The sequence below is a fragment of the Barbus barbus genome (assembly GCF_936440315.1).
Source record: "Barbus barbus genome assembly, chromosome: 18".
NCBI lineage: Eukaryota > Metazoa > Chordata > Actinopteri > Cypriniformes > Cyprinidae > Barbus > Barbus barbus.
Window position 1 is genome coordinate 11,523,454 of NC_136746.1, and position 22,346 is coordinate 11,545,799.

At 37.9% G+C, this 22,346-nt stretch overlaps 1 protein-coding gene across 1 annotated transcript in view; it reads right to left on the reverse strand.

Moving 5' to 3' along the window:
- LOC306884718 (attractin-like) overlaps positions 1–21,568 on the reverse strand; it is a 64,294-nt gene extending 42,726 nt beyond the window's left edge. Inside the window, exons 1-9 of the mRNA XM_079440852.1 lie at positions 21,111–21,568; positions 13,587–13,670; positions 13,151–13,264; positions 12,122–12,250; positions 5,922–6,124; positions 3,071–3,239; positions 2,885–2,975; positions 2,506–2,749; positions 504–687 (exon numbers count right to left, since the gene is read on the reverse strand). Of these exons, the coding sequence (XP_079296978.1) occupies positions 504–687; positions 2,506–2,749; positions 2,885–2,975; positions 3,071–3,239; positions 5,922–6,124; positions 12,122–12,250; positions 13,151–13,264; positions 13,587–13,670; positions 21,111–21,373 (1,481 nt within the window). The 5' untranslated portion in view covers positions 21,374–21,568. The remainder of the gene's footprint in view (positions 1–503; positions 688–2,505; positions 2,750–2,884; positions 2,976–3,070; positions 3,240–5,921; positions 6,125–12,121; positions 12,251–13,150; positions 13,265–13,586; positions 13,671–21,110) is intronic.
- Positions 21,569–22,346: the final 778 nt, after the last annotated feature.

The window sequence follows — 22,346 nt, forward strand, 5'->3', positions numbered from 1 at the left end:
CTCAGATTCCAGATTTTCAAATAGTTGGATCTCGGCCAAATATTGTATGACAAACCATACATCAATGGTCAGCTTATTTATTCAGCTTTCAGATGATGTATAACTCTCAATTTTGAAAAATTGACACTTAAGACTGGTTTTGTGGTCCAGGGTCACACATGTTGATTTGTTGCTGATTTTTTTCAGAAGTTCTAAAAAACAGCATTTATTTTAACCTGAAACCTTTGTAAAATTATAACATTATATATTTCTTCACTGTGCCTTTTGATCAATTTAATGCATCCTTGGTTTATAAAATTATTCATTTCTTTAAAAAGTCTCAAACTTTTAAATGGTAGAGTATTCTATTTCTGTTTTGTTAAATCAACCTCTATATAAACAGAATATCAAAGAGGTAATATTTCATTGACTTGCATTTTTGCAAAATAAGCAGGCACTCCATTTTAAGCATTGCCTCAAAAAGTAGTCTGTGTTATATTAAACTGCAATGCCATTTAATGTACCACATTCTCTTGTCCACATCGTAGCGGTACAGGTCTCCGGCCAAGCCATATTTATTGGCACTGAAAGCTTTATAGCCTCCATGGATGTAAATGGAGCGGGTTTGAGGGTCGTACACACTGCTGTGCCCATAGCCACCCTGAACCAGCGCCCCACGAGTCTCTAAAACGCTCCATGTGTTCTTTACTGCAAAGGGAAGAGTGAAAAGTACAGGATGAGAGAAAAGAAAATGTTCTCCTAAAAAATATTTGTGATGTTGCTCTTCCATTACAACACCAGAGGGTAGTAGAGTAAACACAATTACTGCAAACAGACCAGAACAAGGATAATTGTCACGAGGAAGAATTACATTAGTATGTATGACATTTTATTCAAATGTCTAATTGAATAAATGCTTGTTTTCCCAAGCAGGGGTTTTGTATGTTGATTTCAAACCACATTGGAATCCATTCACCTTTAGAAACCAAAGTGAAATCCGGCCTCGGTCTCCCCTCTCTCTCACACACGAATGACAGCAACAATCAATCATGAAAACAACTGCACGATTTTTTTTCCAACTTCAAAACATTTTACACCGATTGAAAACTAATATCAAAAAGGGGCCTCATTTTTAATTTTGTGATGAACGACAGAGTCAGTCTCTGCGGTACCTAGCGGTCTGATTCATCTGACAGAAAATGGGTCACAACTGTTCACTGTGACTTTCAGTCCGTGGTAGCACTCAATTCTGAAAAGGATTAGGGTGCTTTCACATAGGATGAATTCTTCCTTTCAAACAGCAAGACTGAATGAAACAGAACACAGGTGTCCTAGGGCTTGTTTTTAAAAGATGCTTTTTTTTTATTTTTAAAAGGGAGTTTTTTTATAAGCTACCTCAAAAACATAATGTGCATGATGCAAGATGCTGAAAAGGAAAATGTGGTGTAACAGCCATGTATATGAACCGAGACCTGTAATTAAATTAAAGAAATATCACAGAAGGATGCACAGTACTTGGTGGATCTATCTGTCGAGTAAGGCTGGGTGATAAAGCTAAAAATGTATCTCTCAATATTTTTTTCAAACATACTCTATAATCAATCTTGATATGTATCTTGATATTCTGGAATAAAAAAGGCATTATCTGGATAGAACAGATGTTGTTGCAAAGTGCATTTAAATTATTTACTGCAAAATGAACAAAAAAAGGCATAGTGACCACTTACTGCTTTTTACCAAAAGTTCATTAAAGTACTTCGTATTTAAAAGTCAAAAAATATAAATGTACATTTACTTAAATGTAATACATGTGTCCCTAGACCACAAAACCAGTCTTAAGTCGCTGGGGTATATTTGTAGCAATAGCCAAAAATACATTGTATGGGTCAAAATTACTGATTTTTATTTTATGCCAAAAATCATTAGGACATTAAGTAAAGATCATGTTTCATGAAGATATTTTGTAAATTTCCAACGGTAAATATATCAATACTTAATTTTTGATCAGTAATATGCATCGCTAAGAACTTCATCTGGACAACTTTAAAGGTGATTTTCTCAGTATTTTTATTTTTTTGGCACCCTCAGATTCCAGATTTTCAAATAGTTGTATCTCGGCCAAATATTGTCCTAAGCTTATTTATTCAGCTTTCAGAGGATGTATAAATCTCAATTTCGAGTAAAGCGAGTAACCTAATGCAGATTTATTTTGACACAGTATGAGATTTTTTTTTTTTCCCCCATCTGTAGCTATGGTTATCTCTGTCAATTATCACATTTTCAGATTCAATTAAATACGCTTGTTTATTCAAAAACAGAGGAGCATTTGAAGCAGCCAAACGATCCCTTTGACACGATCATATTTGTGAGATTTGTGAGTCTTTTTAAAACTAAGCTAAACTTTAACACCATTGCAAAATTCACACCACTCCTTAATTTTATATCATTATTAAAATTACAGCAGCAATATTCATCCTAACGCCCAGGCCTACAGTTAAGTAACTGACACTACTGTGCACTACTGACCAATGTTGTACTGCTGCACTTGGCTGATGTATCCGTAAAGAGGGCAGTGTCCGAACACGACCAATATGACGGGCTCCGATTCGTCAAGATGGACAGTGTGTGCAGAATGGCCCACAACGGCATACTGTTCTTTAGCAAGCGGATTCAACAGAACCCACGACTGGTTCTGCGTGTGGAACACCCACAGTTCCGATGTCACGTTTCCTGTGGAGTCAATCTTCCCACCGTACATGTAGATTTTATCCTGTATGCATGCACACAAAGACAAGTTATTTACTCACACGTTTTATAGAAACAGCTCTCAGTTCAGTGCATGTAGAAACTTAATACAATGGACCGTAATGAAGACATTAGAATAACCTGTCATCCATTAACAAACCTCAAGCAGGGAGAGAGAATGACCGTAGCGTCCAGTTACAGAGTTGACGGACCGGTTTAACGACATCCAGCTTTGAGTGGAGATGTTGAACCTGAGGAATAGACACAGAGAGTAAAGGAGAAAGTGAAGCTGCAAGCCTGAAAAAGTTGTTATACTCCAGTGTGTTAAGTGTGTGTGTGTACTCACGCAGTCACCATCTGGTAGTGTGTGTAGTTGAACACATGTCCACCTATCACCCACATCACGTCTTCATGAACCACAGCCTTATGGGACGCCCGCACCAAGCCATGGCCGCTGTAGTCCTCACGTGTCCAGAAAGAAACATTTGCTGGTACAGTTATTGAACAGTCCAGGCCTAAAACACACACACACTAATAGTTAAGCAGTGAAAATCAACCTTCATTCACTTCAAAAATGGCTAATTGACTAAATTTACAGAATTATAAAACCATAAAATTAAAGATACACAAAAGGGCTATGCTCGCAAATATAAAATATTACAGGAAACCATGGAGGAACTTGAAGCATGAGTCAGTGTGGCTCAACCGGTTGTTCACAGATTGGTGATTACACACTTCCACATGAGAGAGGAAGAGAGGAGAGGAGACAGAGATGGATAGAGCTCAGATATGAGAGAGAGACCTGCACCTTCACAGTGCTCTGCCTAAAATAGAGGTTTGGTGGCTACTTGTCATAATTACCATAATTACAATTAAAAACAGTTCATGTCTTCATTGACCTTGCAATTACAAGTAATAAACTCACAATAAAACCTCAGACTTGTGATGTAATATATAGGGTCAAAATAGCAGCAGTCTCAACAGGTATTAGTTACAAGGAGGAACACTTTGTTTTTGATATTATTCAAGCAAGGTTTTATACTCTAAAGTTGGTTTTAAATGTTGAGAAAACAAAAGTTATGTTGTTATCAAATTCTAGATCTATGTCAGATTGCCCTCGGGACATTGCAAGGAAATTTGATTACGTTAGTGTCAGAGTATCTGGGCATTATAAATCGATAACACATTCCATTTTGGCTCACATATTAATTATTTGAAACAAAAATTAAGGAAAAAGTTAGGGTTTTATGTCTTGTTTTTCATTTAATGCAAGGAAGAAACCATTTAAATTCTTGACTATGGGGATATAGTGTACCAACATGCACCATCTTCTTTCCTCATTAGATGCTGTGTGTCATGGTGCCTTAAGGTTTATCACTGATTGTAAACATTTAACACATCATTGTGCATTATACAGTAGAGTTGCTTGGTCCTCTCTTGCTGTTCGAAGAAAAATGCATTGGTATCTAATGATATATAAAGCAATTTGGGTTTTTTACCACAGTATCCATGTTGTTTGATTCAACAAAAAAAACAGTTGGTAATTATTCACAGCGTTCACAAATGTATTATAATCTTGGGATGCCTATCTTGGCCAGGACACTCCGGCAAAAGAGACTATCATCTCAGTGAGTTTACGTTCCTGGTTAAATAAAGTTATAATAATAATAATATGCCATTTTATTGTAGCTGATTCTACCTGGTGCACTTTTCTTAATATTTCATGGTCCTCATGATTATATTTTGATTTTCTAATAAGCACTGCCATAAAATCAAATAATTATTGAGTTTGAGGTGGTGAACACAGTAGAGTCTTTGAATAACTGGGTGTTTCTTCAACTATGGGCATCTTGAGCCCTGACAACTAGAAAATAAACTCTTTTGAATATCCTTGAAGAAGAAAAAAAAAAAAAAAAAAAAAAAGTTGAAAGGTGAATTTTATGCATCCTAAACGCATAAAATTAAATAAATGTTTAACAGCAGCTTGATTGGGAATGATACACAAAATATTCTATACAGATCATATGACGCCACAACTGTGAAATAACCATGTCTGAAAAATTGCTATAGATTATTTTCAACCTTTAACATAGAAATGGCCAATTATTATTTTGTTCTTTCTTGAGATCCTCATAGTCATTTTTTAATGATTGATTTTTAATAGTAAAAATGCAAAGTCTGGGTTTTGGGATAGGAGTAAAACATTCAAATCAATAAATAAAAGACATTTCAGAAGGTGCTAATATAAATTATGTATGAGGATAAATGATAAACAAGGCATTTTTGAATACACAAATTCACTATAGTAACAACTGAAGTTTCAAATTTACTGGGTCTTCTTACTAAGTCATTTTTGTTTACCTTAAATATTAACTTTGGGCACATAACTCGCAGCAGCCAATCTCTGTTCTATTTTGGTACAGGCATGATTTAGACATCTAGATTTAGACACTGTATGTAACAACTTGAAGTCATTCATATGTGCTAAAATGTAAATTTTTAAAAATGTACCTGTATTTTTACACATTTGGCTTATCAGAGCTGATCACAATCAAGCGAAGTATAAGAGCACAAGCTGTTCTCCAAAATACAGCCCTGTGACAAACTGTATCAGTACACAGAGTCCCGTCTTTCAAACAAACCCAAACAACACTAGAGGCAGCGAGATTGAGACAGAGAGATCTGGAAGATGGATCAGGAGAGAGCCAGGAAACAATTAGTCAAACCAAAAAAAAAACAATTTACAAATTTCCAGAACTGTGAGCAAATTACAACACATTTATAAACAAATTTGATGATGAACAGCTTCCTTAATGACTCTTAACGTCATAGAGCTTGCAGTATTCAAGCCACTAATATACATACTGTACAAATAACTAATGGCATTTAATTCTCACAATAGCTGTGAATAGCAGCTGTAACCATAGTAATAGTGACTACAAGTAAATATCAAAGATGGTGACATGCATAACACTGGAATATATCTTATCAATTCACACAACGCAAGTTAATAAATGTTCGATCTATGTTATTAATAAAAGGTCAATGTGAGCAATGTGTGATGATTGTCACCGAACTCACTCTCAAAATGCAGTCCTGAAATGCATCAATCTTGTTCATAAATTAACTCTCTGTTAGAAGCGTGATTGTCCAGCAGCTTACTGTCATTCCTATGCTTGAGCCAAGCGACAACTTACCTTGCCATCCTGGTTTGCACTGGCAGCCTTTGGCGACGCTGTCACACCGCCCCCGCAGAGGGAAGCCACAGTCAGAGGAGCAGTAGGGCACATCACAGGCCTCTCCTTTCCAGTTGTCCTCACATACACACCGCACAGAGTCACTGGAATTCCCCACACGACACTCCCCACGACCTGAGCAGTTATTGGGACACGTATTTAACCTGGGAAGAGCAGAAAGGCACAGAGAAATCAATGCAACAGGAAATCTCACATCTGTATTGATAAACTAGACCAAAACTGCATTACTGGCAGAACTGCTTAAATAAGGATTGTTTCTTTTCTGCCATTGTTTGGACAACAATTTCCTGCGAGCAGCTTATTTCAGATAGCCCCACACCATTGGACAAGACTGAAGTTGATATGTCAGATTGCTCTATCAGAGCAATGTTGTGATAGAGCCAACATGTTTACAATTTTCAGGAAGAGTGCTGTTATTGTTAACTACTAATTAGGGCTGTATGACATTAATGGAAAATGTGAGAACCTGTTAAATAATTGTGCGATGTTGTGACAACCTGTTAAATAAGTGATTTGGCATGCAAATTTAAATAAATTTAAAATGACATTTAAATACATTTAAAAGCTGAAAATGATATGAGCAACATACTTCTTTCGGCACTAAATTGTTAGGTATTTGTGTCGAGCTAAACTTTCTTTGCAACTTTCTGAAGTATTAAAATCATTCCACTGTTGCAAGTCCTTGTACTATGCATATCACGATTTGTAAAATTGCATTATTTTAATATATTTTCCAGCCCTGTTGCTGACCAAAACTATTAAAATAATTTATTAATTGAAAAAGCTGAAATGAAAATAAAAATAAATATTGCTTGAATAAATATCATTTCTTGCAGTTAAAAAATTTGTATTTTAGTTACCAAGGCAAAATTTCATCAAATAAATTTAAAGTACTAAAACTAAAATTAAAATGCAATATAAAAAGTTAATTCAAAGTAAATAATAAATACTAAATAAATACTATAATTTTATATGAACGCTATAATAACACTGTTCCGGTGTACCTGAAGCACTTTTATGTTGATTACATTTTTAATTTTTTTCCAGTACAGCATTTTTATGACTGTACACTATACAGGTGCATCTCAATAAATTAGAATGTCATGGAAAAGTTCATTTATTTCAGTAATTCAACTCAAATTGTGAAACTCGTGTATTAAATAAATTCAATGCACACAGACTGAAGTAGTTTAGGTCTTTGGTTCTTTTAATTGTGATGATTTAGGCTCACATTTAACAAAAACCCACCAATTCACTCTCAACAAATTAGAATACTTAAGACCAATTGAATTGTTGGCCTTCCGGAAAGTATGTTCATTTACTGTACATGTACTCAATACTTGGTAGGGGCTCCTTTTGCTTTAATTACTGCCTCCATTCGGCGTGGCATGGAGGTGATCAGTTTGTGGCACTGCTGAGGTGGTATGGAAGCCCAGGTTGCTTTGATAGCGGCCTTCAGGTCATCTGCATTGTTGGGTCTGGTGTCTCTCATATTCCTCTTGACAATACGGTTCAGGTTAGGCGAGTTTGCTGGCCATTCAAGCACAGTAACACCATGGTCATTGAACCAGTTTTTGGTACCTTTGGCAGTGTGGGCAGGTGCAAAGTCCTGCTGGAAAATGAAATCAGCATCTCCATAAAGCTTGTCAGCAGAAGGAAGCATGAAGTGCTCTAAGATTTCCTGGTAGATGGATGCGTTGACTGTGGACTTCAGAAAACACAGTGGACCAACACCAGCAGATGACATGGCAGCCCAAATCATCACTGACTGTGGAAACTTCACACTGGACTTCAAGCAACATGGGTTCTGTGCCTCTCCACTCTTCCTCCAGAGTCTGGGTCCTTGATTTCCAAATGAAATGCAAAATTTATTTTCATCTGAAAAGAGGACTTTGGACCACTGAGCAACAGTCCAGTTCTTTTTCTCCACAGCCCAGGTAAGACGCTTCTGATGTTGTCTCTGGTTCAGAAGTGGCTTGGTAGCCCTTTTCCTGAAGACGTCTGAGCTTGGTGACTCTTGATGAACTGACTCCAGCTTCAGTCCACTCCTTGTGAAGCTCTCACAAGTGTTTGAATCAGCTTTGCATGACAGTATTCTCAAGCTTGAAGTCATCCCTCTTGCACCATCCCTGTTGCACCTTTTCCTACCCAAATTCTTCCTTCCAGTCAACTTTGCATTTAATATGCTTTGATACAGCACTCTGTAAACAGCCACACCTTTCAGTAATGACCTTCTGTGACTTACCCTCTTTGTGGAGGGCGTCAATGTTCATCTTCTGGATCATTGCCATGTCAGCAGTCTTCTCCATTATTGTGGTTTAAAATAACAAGAGATACCTGGAATTTATACTGTAAGGATGGTCATTAATTGAAACTCAAATGTAAATATTCTAATGTTTTGAGATATTGATTTTTGACTGGCATGAGCTGTAAGCTCTAATCATCAAAATTAAAACAAAAAAAACTTTTGAAATGTTTTACTCTAAAATATATGAAAGTTTCACTTTTTGAAATAACTTACAAGAAAAAAAATAACTTTCACAACATTCTAATTTATTGAGATGCACCTGTAAATCTATTGTTTAATTACTGTTTTGCTAAAATACATAAATTAGTAAAAAATCCTAAAAATAGAATTTTACACAGTGATATCAGCCATCAAAACATTATAAAATATAGACAAGAGTTGACTAATTTTGTAATACGGTACAGACAAAAGCCCTGATATTATTATATTATTACTGATTTTCCTTGCACCCACCACACCTTATGTACGCCTATTGTTACACTGTTTGCTTGGACATTTACCTTCTCCAGCACACAGTTAGACATTGTACTCAGTAGACATTAGATGTTCCCAATATTGTCTGCCCATTTCCCCTATAAAACAGTGTCTGGCTATACAACGGACATTTAGTCTAGGCTAAAAATGTCTTGATTCAGATTTAGCTGCAGTACACAGAGCAACACCTGGAACTGCAGAACTGTCACATTGCCCTGTCCATAAAGGATTTCCAACAACCAAATATAAACTTATGAGACGTTTGGTTAATATTTGAACTTCATCTTAAGCTAATAACTGCTTTTGTAGCTCAAAAGGCATGTAACAAGCAACTAAGGGGGGAGCTCGATTGAGGTGAAAACTGTTTATTTCAATACAACCTGTACTGGCATTAGCCAGAACAGCCACATTAGTAGGCAGCTCACTCCCCTCTACAGCTGAACCCAGGAAGAGAATAACAGGCAGTCTAGCATCTGCAGTTTTGCGAGTGTCTGCAGTATGTGTCAGGATTGGTGTTTGATGTTCTATTGATACTGCACTCCAGTGTTTTTTGGGGTCCCTGTAAATGCAGTCTCTATAGAAACCGCACAGTAGTCACTGTCAGGACTTCACCTGAGCAGTCCCTGCCACAGACACCGAGGTCAAAGACATCTGCGCTTCCTCTGTCCCGCTCTTCTTAAATTACTCTGACCTGCATTTTCTTGTTCTTGCTCTTGTTCTCTAGCGCACAGAGCCTTAAAGGGATAGTCCAACCAAAAATTGCTCAGCATTTACTCACTCTCTGGTTTTCCCAGATCTGTCTGACTTTTTCTTAAGTGGAACTCAAAAAAAAAAAAAAAAGAAGTAGTAGAACTACAGTAGAACCGCATTCGCATTTAAACAGGTTTAAACTTGACGTTTTAGATCAATCATGGAGCGAGCGAGAACCAATGATGTTTAGCATTACTTTCCACCTACTGTTTCTTTTTTGTACTGCATTTAGTATTATTTATTACAGTATATATTGTCTACAAAAAAGTTGGGACATTTTGGGATTTTTTTTTTATATATATTAATCTAGGATTAAATTGCAAAAAGAGACAAATATATTTATATTACAACAAAAGATTTCTATTTGAAATATTGTAATTTTCTGTTTATCAAAGAATCCTGAAAAAAAATGCAGCATGGTTTTCACCAAAATATTAAGCAGCACAACTGTTTTCAGAATTTATCATAATAAATGTTTCTTGAGCATCAAATCAGCATATTAGATTTTTTAAAGAATGCGGCATTTAAAACTGGAGTAATGTTGTTGAAATTAAGCTTTGCCATCACAGAAATAAATGACATTTTAAAGTATATTAAAATAAGAACAGTTATTTGGAATTCCTATAATATTTGACAATATTATCGTTTTTGTATCTGTAAGAGATGGGTTGTTTTTTTGTGTTACGCTCAACGGATGAACATTCAGAGACTGAAAAGCTAGCAGCATGGTTGCAACTGGTGCAAAACAACATCACAATCTCCTGGGAGAGAGAGGTTACATTGACCCTCAAGATAAGGTTGGAACCTGTTGTCGTTTGATCATCCAGGTGCAGAATTCTGGCACAATACACACTTATTGCGAAACCTCAGAAATATTGCTGAGTAATGGTTCCTCTTTTTGTAATTAAAACACAATGCACCCAACTGGGAGGGGGATCGAGTCTGGCCAACTTGCTTTCTCTCTCACTTGGAGGGTTGTTCTTAACCTGCACACTAATGTTTAGGTATAAAACATGGGGTTTCTTTCAGTTTCATTGGAAGCTCAGCCGTGGGTAAAGTGCACGTTGCCTTCTCGGACAGGTGTTGGTCTTCCACTGATGACTGAAACGAGCTCCCCAGTCCACCGAAGAGTGAAGATTTCAGCACAGTTCTGAGGTTGTATATTGGTTATAATACTTTTGCTTGGGTTGGTGTATTATTCATTTAGTGTATTATTCATTCACGCAATATTATCTTTTATTCATTTATTCATGATCATTCATATATTATGCACTGGTTTTATGATCATCTTTCTTGAATGAGTTTATGGTTTGATTATCATCATTTTATGCATTTACTTATAATCAGTATCAGTATTATTGATATCAGCTGTGTGTACCAACAATAAACAGTTGTAATTGCTTGATTAGTATGGTGTACGGACCTTTTTATTGACACCTTCTCTCGCCGAATTAGCACCTCACTGGTCTCACATTAAACCATACTAAAACAGTATCAAATGAATGCGGTCTCTGTGAGCAAAAAAGACTTCTTTCAAAAACATTAATCTTACCATATAAGACTATAAGTGTATACAGAAGAATGCAATTAATCCTGTGAAGTGCATCTTTGATTTGCAATACAGACTGGGTGAAACAACATTTCTACTATACTTTTGAAGTGGCTTTAACAATAAACCAAACTTGACTTGAAATTTCAGCACTGTAAACTTCTCCTTTTGTGTTCCACAGAGCAAAGGAAGTCACACAGGAATGATGTAAGAGTGAGAAAATGACAATACAGAGCAAATGATAACAATTTTCCATTTTGGGTGGACGACACATTCACATTACCCAGAATCCTCAGATCTCATCAAGAGCCATGGGCAACAAAACCAGACCCTGGTTAAACACACGTTCTTAAATAACCCAGTGTTCATAAGTCAGGAAAGCTACAAGTTATAAATTAAGGTTAAAGTTTCAAAGTCCAAGACAGTAACAAGCCTGTTTACAAGTAAGAAGCTCTGTTCTAAAACCTAGTGAGCTTTCAGTGTCACACAACCCTAACGCTGATTTGTTGCTCAAGAAACATTTAATATTTTTTGGAAACCAGGATACATTGTGTCAAAGAATGAAAATATAACTATTTATTTGAAATAGAAATCTTCTGTAACATTACAAATGAACTTACTTTACTGTCACTTTTGATCAATTTAATGCATCCGTGCTTAATAAAAGTATTAATTTCCTAAAAAATTACATTTTACTGATCCCAAACTGTAGTGTACATATTAGAAGTTGCGTGAATTTTGGCAAATTTAAAATGAAGTGGCCTATATTGATTAAACCAAATCAATTCCTATGGATACTTTTCAGTCTGTCTGCTATCTTGGATTTCACTGACAATGCATACATGCAATACTGCCTTAGCATAAATACAAAATTGAGGTCTCTTATAAGGCAGCTGGTAGCATAATGTTGCTGTCTACCTTCTGGAACAGTTGTTTTAATGGAAGCGTGCCCACAATGCCTTAAGACGCTGTCAAAGCAAGCAGCTCACTAGGTTTTTGAACAGAACTCCAGCACAGCTGTGATCATCAGTCTGTTTCGGTCCAGGAATTAAAGCTTACCTGTAGGAGATGTTGAAGCCGGTGAGATTATACGCAGCGTCACTGAAGAAGTGCAGCAGGGCAAAACCAGACTGTGCCACCACCTCTGGGACAGTCTCATTGCTGTAGCTCTCAGGAACAATCAAACCACTGGAACATGAAAGAGAAGAACATTGAATACTTCATACCTCTGCTGACAGGGAACCCAACTGATTTAATAGTTTCAGTGCTTTCTCACTTAATTGTACTCTAGTAGAGTATATGTACTTTCTTTATAATGGACTTTTTAGAAAGTGTTTTGTAGATGTTGTGTCAAATATTGTACAAACTATTAGAGTCACAATCCAAGTTCATACTTAGACTTGCAGGCTCACCTGAGGGGTAATCAGTCTTATTTTTTGCTTTCAAATTAGAGCAATACTGCTCAACCTGGACGCATTTAATTGATCAAAAATACAGTGAAACAGTACTATTGTGAAATATTATTACAATTTAGAATAACTGTTTTCTGTTTATTCATATTTTAAAATGTAATTTAATGCATTCTTTCTGGAATAGAAAAGACTTCCTTCACAAAAAAAAAATAAAAATAAAATAAATTAAGAAAGTTTGAAAGAACAGCATTTATTTAAAATAAAAATTTTATAACATTAAACATGCCTTTACTTTTACTTTTAATTCATTTAATACATCCTTTCTGAAAAAAATATGAATTTCTTTAAAAATAAAATAAAGCTACGATGTTAAGATCGCTTGACCAGACAAATGCTGCGCACTTGATCCAGTTATAAAACACTTCCGGTTGAAGAATCAATTAACCATGGATAGCAAATACATATCAGGTTTCCAAGCGGACGTTCACACAGGATGCTTGTGTTCAAAATCAGTGTCTGATGTGGTATAAGGAGCTTGAGAGCTGGAGAAGCACAGCGGCCCCTGCGGACATTCCCGTATTCTAATCTGATCCTGGATTAACAGATTAACCTGGCCATCTCACTCCTCTTGTTTACACCTCACACACACAGAAATAAAGAGAAATGATGAGAATACCTGAAGGCAGCGAGTAAAGGAGAGTATATGGAGTCTCCATCATACACATACAGATGATCCCAGCTGCACTCGGTGGCAAAATGCTCAAAGCGAAGCCTCAGGATTGAGTTCGGCCTGTCAAGAAAACAACCATCAACCACCGTAACCCACACAAATACTACGTATCTGATACAGAGTTTTGCTAAACCTGACAGGACCTGACAAATGGTTTATATTTGTAATAAATCAAAATGTGTGGGGGGTGGAAGAGTATTCGAGTTTAATCGAGTGATAAGAGAGTAATCTATTTTGAGTTAAGCCAAAATGTAATTTAAAAATTTAACATTACTGGTCAGGTCAGGTGAGGTCACAAGATCTTGTTAACAGGCCAGGTTCAGGCTTAACGTTCAGACCTCTAATCTGAGAAAGACAGTTTCGTTTTCAGGCCAATACTCACTGTCCCTCAATAAGCCATGTGCACTTGGTCTTATATTTGTAGTTTCCTGCTCCATCCGAGAGATAGCCTGAGGATCCGGTTAGCCTGTGTATGACAGACACAGCATTATTAAACCAATCGAATGCACGCACATACACCTAAAGGGACAGCTTATTATAAAAGACAAACATAAATCACCTACAGTTTAGCAATTATATAAAGTAAGTTTAACAGCCCTCAGTAAAAGTATAATTGGGAATTAAATAACAGGCATGTCTCACATCAAGGTTCAAGGATCAATAGTGAAAACACAAGCACAGTGCATGAAGCTTTGCACTAGGTTCACAAGCAATGTTGATAACAGAAACTAACTCAGATTTTCGTGTAATTCTTAGGAATAATTCACTCCAAGGCCCCGTTTACACTAGTGCGTTTTAAAACGCATAACTTTTGCTACGGTTACGCCTATCGTTTACACTACTCCGGTATTTTTGAGGTTGAAAACTGAGACTTTTGAAAACGCTGCAGACCCCGTTTTAGAGTGAAAAATCTGAAGTTGCATTTCTGTGTAAACGGACCAAAAGGGAGACTTTTGAAAACAATATCGTGGCTGCCCACATTCGCTCTGCGTATCCTTGATTGTTGTACCCATAGATATGTATAGGTAGATTTCCCATTTAACCGTTCCAAGCATGCAGTCTGCCATCTAAATAATAGGGTATCTACCTATATATATCTATGGCTGTAGCTGCATGAATGGGCATGTGACATGCGTTTTCGGTTGTGTAGTGTAAACGAAGATCGTTTCTGAAACGCAACAGAAACGCCAGTGTAAATGGGGATCGTTTTCATTATCAAACGCAATTTTAAAATGAAAACGCACTAGTGTAAACGGGGCCTAAAATTCAAATTCTGTCCTCATTTACAAGAAAGTCCCATGGGTTTGGAATGACAAGGTTGTAAAGCAGAACTGACTTTCATGGGGGGTGGGGGTCAATTGGGATTGGGATCAATTCTCACTTCTAATAAGCAGTTGCTTATTAGCATGCCTATTATTAACATATTGGCTGTTTAATAGTACTTATAAAGTACATATTCTACATTCCTAATCATACCCAATACCTAAACCTATCAACTACCTTACTAACTATTAACTAGCAAATTAGGAGTTTATTGAGGCAAAAGTCATAGTTAATAGCAAGAATTGGACCTTAAAATAAAATGTGACCAAAATACAACTGAAGTCAATGGCTACTGCAACTGTTTGGTCTCCTTCAAAATATCTTCTTTTGTGTTCAACAGAAGAAACCCATTGATACAGGTCTGGGACTGGAACTTGAGGGTGAGTAAATGATGATAAAACTTACATTTTTTAAGAGGTTTAGGTCATTTTTTACAGAATCTAAGAAACTCCCACTCTGGTAGAATTGCGTTTTTGTGTGGCAATAGTAGCTACGCTGCATTGTGTGGTGACGAGGTACCTAAGCCTCTGACTACAGTCTCAAGGAGCTTTGTTAACATTGAAAAACAGTTCATTAACACACCCACAATCCTGTGGGAGCTGCATATACACTCTCCAGCAGACAGCTGTGACAAACACACAAAACCGAAACACGATTCTCGATGAAGCACAGCAATCTTCCACCCTGCTGATTAGATCATCATTCAACAATGTCCCATTAGAATCATTAACAATTAAAATCACATCATGTATTTCTTCAAATAAAGCACACGGGTTCAATAATGGGCAAAAGATTGCAGAATAATTGAGTTGTTGTGCTTTTTTCTTGTCAGTTTGGCAGTTGTCTCCATTCAGCTTTTATGATGATGGAAGACAGCCGAGCGAACATCAGAAATGCCCGTCTGCCATAAGTGATTTCAAACCTGGGTCTGCTGAGAATTAGACTTGCTAAGTGCAGACGGAGCTGCTGAGAGACAGAGCACTTAGCGTGAGCTACTGCACGGTTTAACAGAACAAACCATCAGATGATGTACAGCAGGAATGCAGTGTCCGGTCAGGGCGACATTCTGGGGCAGGAATGGACTCATGTGTTTGTGGTTGGTGTGGGGAAACAGTCAGGCTTCTGTACTTCACCAAATGATACACTAAAAAGAGGCCATTTACTAAAGCAGATTCTGTTGCTGATAATTATGTTATGGAATTATGAATGGGCCGGCAAATTAGAAGACAAGCAGCATACAACATCCCAGCTTTCATACAGTATACACATCCTCTCTTTCTGTGATTTCTGGGATAGAATTCTATGTATAGATTCCTACTAAATAGAAGAAAATAAAATCAGCATGTACAAAGACACAGGTTCTGTATTCACTTTTGCACATACTGCAGTTATAACTAAAAAGCAGTGTGGCTTTACTATGATGAAATATACTGTGACACTGAATGATTTCCATATGTACATACCATGGACCATGATACCGCAAAAATGATGAAAATCCTGAAAAAATGTCAGAGAAACGTGATTTCACCTCTGTCAATTTCCAGAAGCATTGTAAAACAATGATACTTGAATCACCTAAGCATGGCACCATCTAAACACAGCACTGGTGCATCCAAAAATCACGTACTGAGTAGGTACTACATTTGAATTTGGAATAATTCACAACCGATAAAAACGTATGTTCTTGAATACTATAAATTCGGAACATCATTTTCTGTCTGTGTACGGTTTTTCACATACTATATAACAGGGATTCGAGTTCAGACGCAACGCATGTCTCATACACAAAGCCTCTTCATATCAAAGTCAAACATCCAACATAATCTTATCAGTGTTATTTAGTATTATTCATATACTACTACAGTATTTATTATCATCTTAAAATAGCTTTTGGTTCGATATTCGGTTTTCATTTTAATTGAAGTTTTAGTAATTTTATTATGTGCTTTGTTCATTTTTATGGCACTTTTGTTATATTTTTTAATATTTTTTAAAACACTTCTATTTAGCTTTAATTTTTTTATTATTCAGTTTTAGTACTTTTAGTACAACTTAAACATATTACAGGTAAATGCTAAAGCAAGCATTTCTAGTTTTTTTGCTTAGTCTACTATTTCAGCTTTATTTCAATTACTGAAATGTCTGTTTCTTTTAGTTATCAACTGGGTCTGCACAATCACTGCACAATATCAATGATTAAACATCACATAACATGAGTTGGATTATGAGAGAACCTGTGATGGGTGTCAAAATAATGGAATATTACTAATATATTAGTCTGATGACATGTGTGCCCACAATATGCCCAATATGCATTTCCTTTGCAGAAATCTACACAGAAAAACAGAGCTAGCAGTGAATTTAGACTGCGTTCCATAGACTTTATTCCTGCTTAGTAGCAGGACAGGAACATTCCTGAACTGAGATGAAATGTTAGGAACGGTCTCTGCCTCCAGCGTGGCTGTGTTAGATTCATGATTGACACCACATGATCATTTGGCTTCAGTCTGCCTGTTTCTTCGCAGCCATTTGGAGCCTGATTCACCCCACATGACCCAAAGCCTCCAATGTAGCCAGTGTCTCTGCCAGACTTTGCCCATCAGTGAGTCGCATCCCATGATGCGAGTATCATTACTAAAATGGCGCCGATGATGGCAGCTATTGTGCGTTGCTCTCCAGTGTTTGTTTTTAGTTTTTCAAATACGATCAGTTTTACCAGGGATGACCTGCTGAACATTCGGCAGAACACACCACAAAATCTTTTACCGGATTTAGATTTTTCTGACGTTTTGCTGGACATTGTAGTTGGCGGAGCCGTAGCTCTGGTCAAACGCTACAGGACGCGCAGACGGGGGAAGAGAGCTGGCGCGCTCGTGAAACTTCGTCAGCGCGGATTTAGAACGGCATTGCCTAGCATCCATCTGGCGAATCTCCGCTCTCTACCCAACAAAACGGACGAACTCCTTCTGCTCTCCCAGACAAACAAGGACTTTTCTGCTGCCGTGTTTCACAGAAACCTGGCTAAATGGCGACATACCGGACAGCGCAATTCATCTGCCTAATTACCAGCTGATCAGAGCAGATCGGGACGTGGAATCAATGGGGAAATCGCGCGGCGGTGGGACATGCTTTTACATCAATGAGAGGTGGTGTACAGATGTAACTGTGTTAAAGAAGATGTGTTGTTCAGATCTAGAAACGCTCTTCATTAACTGCAAGCGGTTCTATTCGCCGCGGGAGTTCTGCTCGTTCATTCTCGTGAGTTTCTACATTACACCGCTAGCACACGTGAGCACAGAAACTCGCTGATATGATCACAGAGAGTGAGCAACAACACCAGGACTCTGTTTTAATCATTCTCGGGGACTTTAATAAAACAAATCTCTCCCGTGAACTGCCAAAATACAGACAGCACATCACGTCCCACCAGAAACAGTAATATATTGGATCACTGTTACACAACAATAAAGGACGCATATCACTCGGTTCCACGAGCAGCTTTAGGACTCTCTAAACACTGTGTTGTTCATCTTATTCCGACCTACAGGCAGAAACTTAAGTCTGCAAAACCTGTATTAAGATCTGTTAAAAGATGGACTAATGAAACAGAGCGGGATCTACAAGCCTGTTTCTCTCTCACTGATTGGTCTGTTTTTGAAGACGCTGCCATCGATCTGGACGAGCTCACAGAGACTGTAACATCTTATATCAGTTTCTGTGAGGATATGTGCATTCCTAACAGGACTCATCTAATCTACAACAATGACAAACCATGGTTCACTGCCAAACTCAGACAGCTCCGTCAGGCCAAAGAAGATGCTTACAGAAAAGCGGATAAAGTCTTGTACAAACAGGCCAAATACACACTGGAAAAGGAGATCAGAGTGGCAAAGAGGAATTATTCTGACAAGCTCAAGAAAAAAAATTCTCTTCCAGTGATCCTGCTTCAATGTGGATAGGAATGAAGGATATCACCAGTTACAAGTCACCATCTCCCAGCACTGTGGAGAATCAACACCTGGCAGACGACTTGAACAAGTTCTTTTGTCGTTTTGAACAATCACCCCACACCCGCCCTTGAACACCTCTCCACACAACCATTAACACCTCCAGCAACCCTCCTCTCCCCCACACATTCAAATCAGCGAAGATGATGTGTGCCAGGTCTTCAGGAAAAACAAAAGAAGGAAAGCACCAGGCCCAGACGGTGTGTCACCAGCCTGTCTAAAAACCTGTGCTGACCAGCTGGCCCCCATCTTCACACAGATCACTGGAGCTGTGTGAAGTCCCCTCATGCTTCAAACGCTCCACCATCATCCCCGTCCCAAAGAAACCCAAAATTACTGGACTTAATGACTACAGACCTGTGGCCCTAACGTCTGTAGCCATGAAATCATTTGAAAGAATGGTTTTGGCTTATCTGAAGGACATCACTGGACCCTTACTGGACCCCTGCAGTTTGCCTACAGAGCAAACAGGTCTGTGGATGATGCAGACAACATGGGACTGCACTTCATCCTGCAGCATCTGGACAGACCAGGGACTTATGTGAGGATCCTGTTTGTGGACTTCAGCTCCGCTTTTAACACCATCATCACGGAAACCCTTCAGAATAAACTAACCCAGCTCTCCTTCCCCACCTCCGTCTGCCAGTGGATCAACAGCTTCCTGACAGACAGACAGCAGTTAGTAAAGCTTGGTAAATTCGAACCATCAGCACTTGAGCTCCTCAGGGCTGCGTACTCTCCCCACTGCTCTTCTCCCTCTACACCAACGACTGCACCTCTAAAGACCCCTCTGTCAAGCTCCTGAAGTTTGCAGACGACACCACACTGATCGGCTTCATCCAGGACGGTGACGAGTTAAGAAGAGACAGGAGGTTAAGGAGCTGGCTGTCTGGTGCAGTCTTAACAACCTGGAGCTCAACACGCTCAAAACTGTGGAGATTATAGTGGACTTCAGGAGAAACCCCCCTGATTTTCCGGTAAAATCACTATGGACTCCTCACACCCAACACACTCCCTCTTTGAAGGGTTACCGTCTGATCTATGATACAGAGCTCTGTGCACCAGAACGACCAGACACAGGAACAGTTTCTTCCCTCAGGCTATCCATCTCATGAACACTCAACAATAAATATGGAACACACAATTATAATACACTATCCATTCACCACACTCACTTATTTTATTTTTATTTTCTCATTTCTAATTTGCATATACTTGACCTGTACATACATAGTTGTTTATATTATATATTGTGTTTTTGCTGCTTTGCACATTGCTTTTTGGTTAATTGTTGTTATTCTTTTATTATCTGTGTCCTGTCCTGTTGCTGTCTTTCTGTTGCACTGTGGAGCTTCTGTCACTACAACAAATTCCTTGTATGTGTAAACATACTTGGCCAATAAAGCTCATTCTGATTCTGATGATGGAGCAGCATGAGGCAAATTCATATTTCAATGAAATCATAAAATACTACTGTTCATTGCCATTTAAGCCACTGTTACGGAGATATTTACAGTCCCAGTACAGTACCAAATAAGTATGACACAACAGACTCAAGTCATTATAAACTATAACAATAACTGATGACAAGAGTGCAAAATATTCAGCGAAAATATTCAACATTTTAAGGGCCCAATCGGCTCGTGCAAACCAGTTGTTTTTTGGTGCCCACAGGATGCAAACATTCACCTATTTAAATTACACAATTACTAAAGTTACAGAATTACTAAAAACACTTTTTTGTCACATACTTTCGTAATTAAAGTGATAATTAAATAACACCTTAAAGTTTATCCTTTGTGGTTACTAAAATGTTTGAAAAAGCTGTTAAAAAATATTTGTTACCCTGGACCACAAAACCAGTCGTAAGTAACAGGTATATTTGTAGCAATAGACAACAATACATTGTATGGTTCAAAATGATCGATTTTTCTTTTATGCCAAAAATCATTAGGATATTACATAAAGATCATGTTCCATGAAGATATTTTGTAAATTTCCAACAGTAAATATATAAATTTTATTCCTGATTAGTAATTGCATTAGAACTTCATTTGGAAACTTTAAAGGCAATTTTTTCAATATTTTGATTTGTTTGCACCCTCAGATTCCAGATATTCAAATTGTTGTATGTCGGCCAAATATTGTCCTATCCTAACAAACCATACATCAATGGAAAACTTATTTATTCAGCTTTCAGATGATGTGTGAATCTCAATTTTTAAAAAAATATCCTCATGACTGGTTTTGTGGTCACATTTATACAAGAATACATACTTAAAAGTACCCCCACCAAATATTTTATATATAGCCCATATAAAACTGTGTGGGCTTCAAGCTCTCTAACGAAATCAAAATTAGCACCCTGTTAAAAACCAGTTTCTGACGCCAATATCAGATACCAGACAACGCAGGTCGTATTTATTCATAATTCCCTAAGACGAGCCTTCACAATACCTTGTTAATATTACCACACATAAACCAAGCTATGACAAAAGTTCCAGCGTGTTCTGAAAAAGTTCGTCGGTGTCAATGTCACGAGCATCAGCTGGGAATAAGAGCCGTCTGTGTCTCACCTGAAGCGGCCGCCGCAGTGCTGGCACTGCTCCCCGACCCATCCCGGCTCACACACACACACGCCGCTGGCGGTGTTACACTGCCCGTTCAAGCACGGTTTATCGCACTCCTTCGCCTCCGTGGCCACGGGGAGACGGACCAGTCCGCTGAGGGCTGTGATAAAGAGAAGAGATCGCAGTACGGTGCCGTGAAGGCCTCCGCGAGCCAGGCCGAGTGTCAGACACCAGCCCCGGTCGAGGGCCCTCCGAAGCTCCGCGGCCATTCGCGCAGATACGGCTGACAGTCACTAGCGGATGAAGGGAGACAAAATATGGCGGTGTCGTCGATGCTGCCGGCGGCCCGTGCTTTCGTCTCGGAGGCAGATTGTGTTATCGTTTCTTCCCGTTCACATCTTACCGACGCTTATTGCTGCAGTACCGAGACGCATATTGACACCCGGAAATGACGAGTTGTCGGCGAGATGCGGAAGTACGCATTGATTGATAAGCAGCGCGGAATTTAATCCAGTAATTGGGATAAAAAACCCAGAGCAAATTATATAAACATTAGGTATAATATAAAATATTTTTTAGGAATAAAGCAATATTATAATAGTCACGTACAATGCCGTTGAAGTGGTGTTATTCTTTGTAGGATATTTACGTGGTTGGGACAAAAATTACAAAGCAAGCATAACACTCTACAAATCTTTCTAGAATTATCATCATCATATCAAACTGTGTGTGATGAGATTTCAATTCCATTCCACACATTCTGGTGTATCAAAAGTTCATTAGTGTCGGTAGAGAATCTAACTAAAGCTCAACAGCGCTCCCTTGTGGCATTTAACCATCAAACATACCATTACACAATGTTACAAATTAAGTTTCATTTAATTTTTTTATAGTTCTTCTGTAATTATTATTGCGTTTTCACGTAGCATCAATATTCAGGTCAGATACATTTTAGAACTTTTATCAATAATCATGAAACACTGGTTTAGTACAAATAAAGTTGTACTAAAAAAAGGTTTTTTTTTTAAAGATATTTAGCTTTTGCAAGGATGAGAACATTCCACAAGTTTCTGTAACATTCTGGAATATTCTAGTGCTTTCAGGAACATTCCATAACATTGTTGGACTAGTCACAAAGGACAGAAATCATCCAATATACACTTCTGAAGTTTTGGACTCACTTTGGTAAGCGTTTATGTAAAACTGTTGTTAGCTCAGTATTATGCATGAGTAATAATAGAT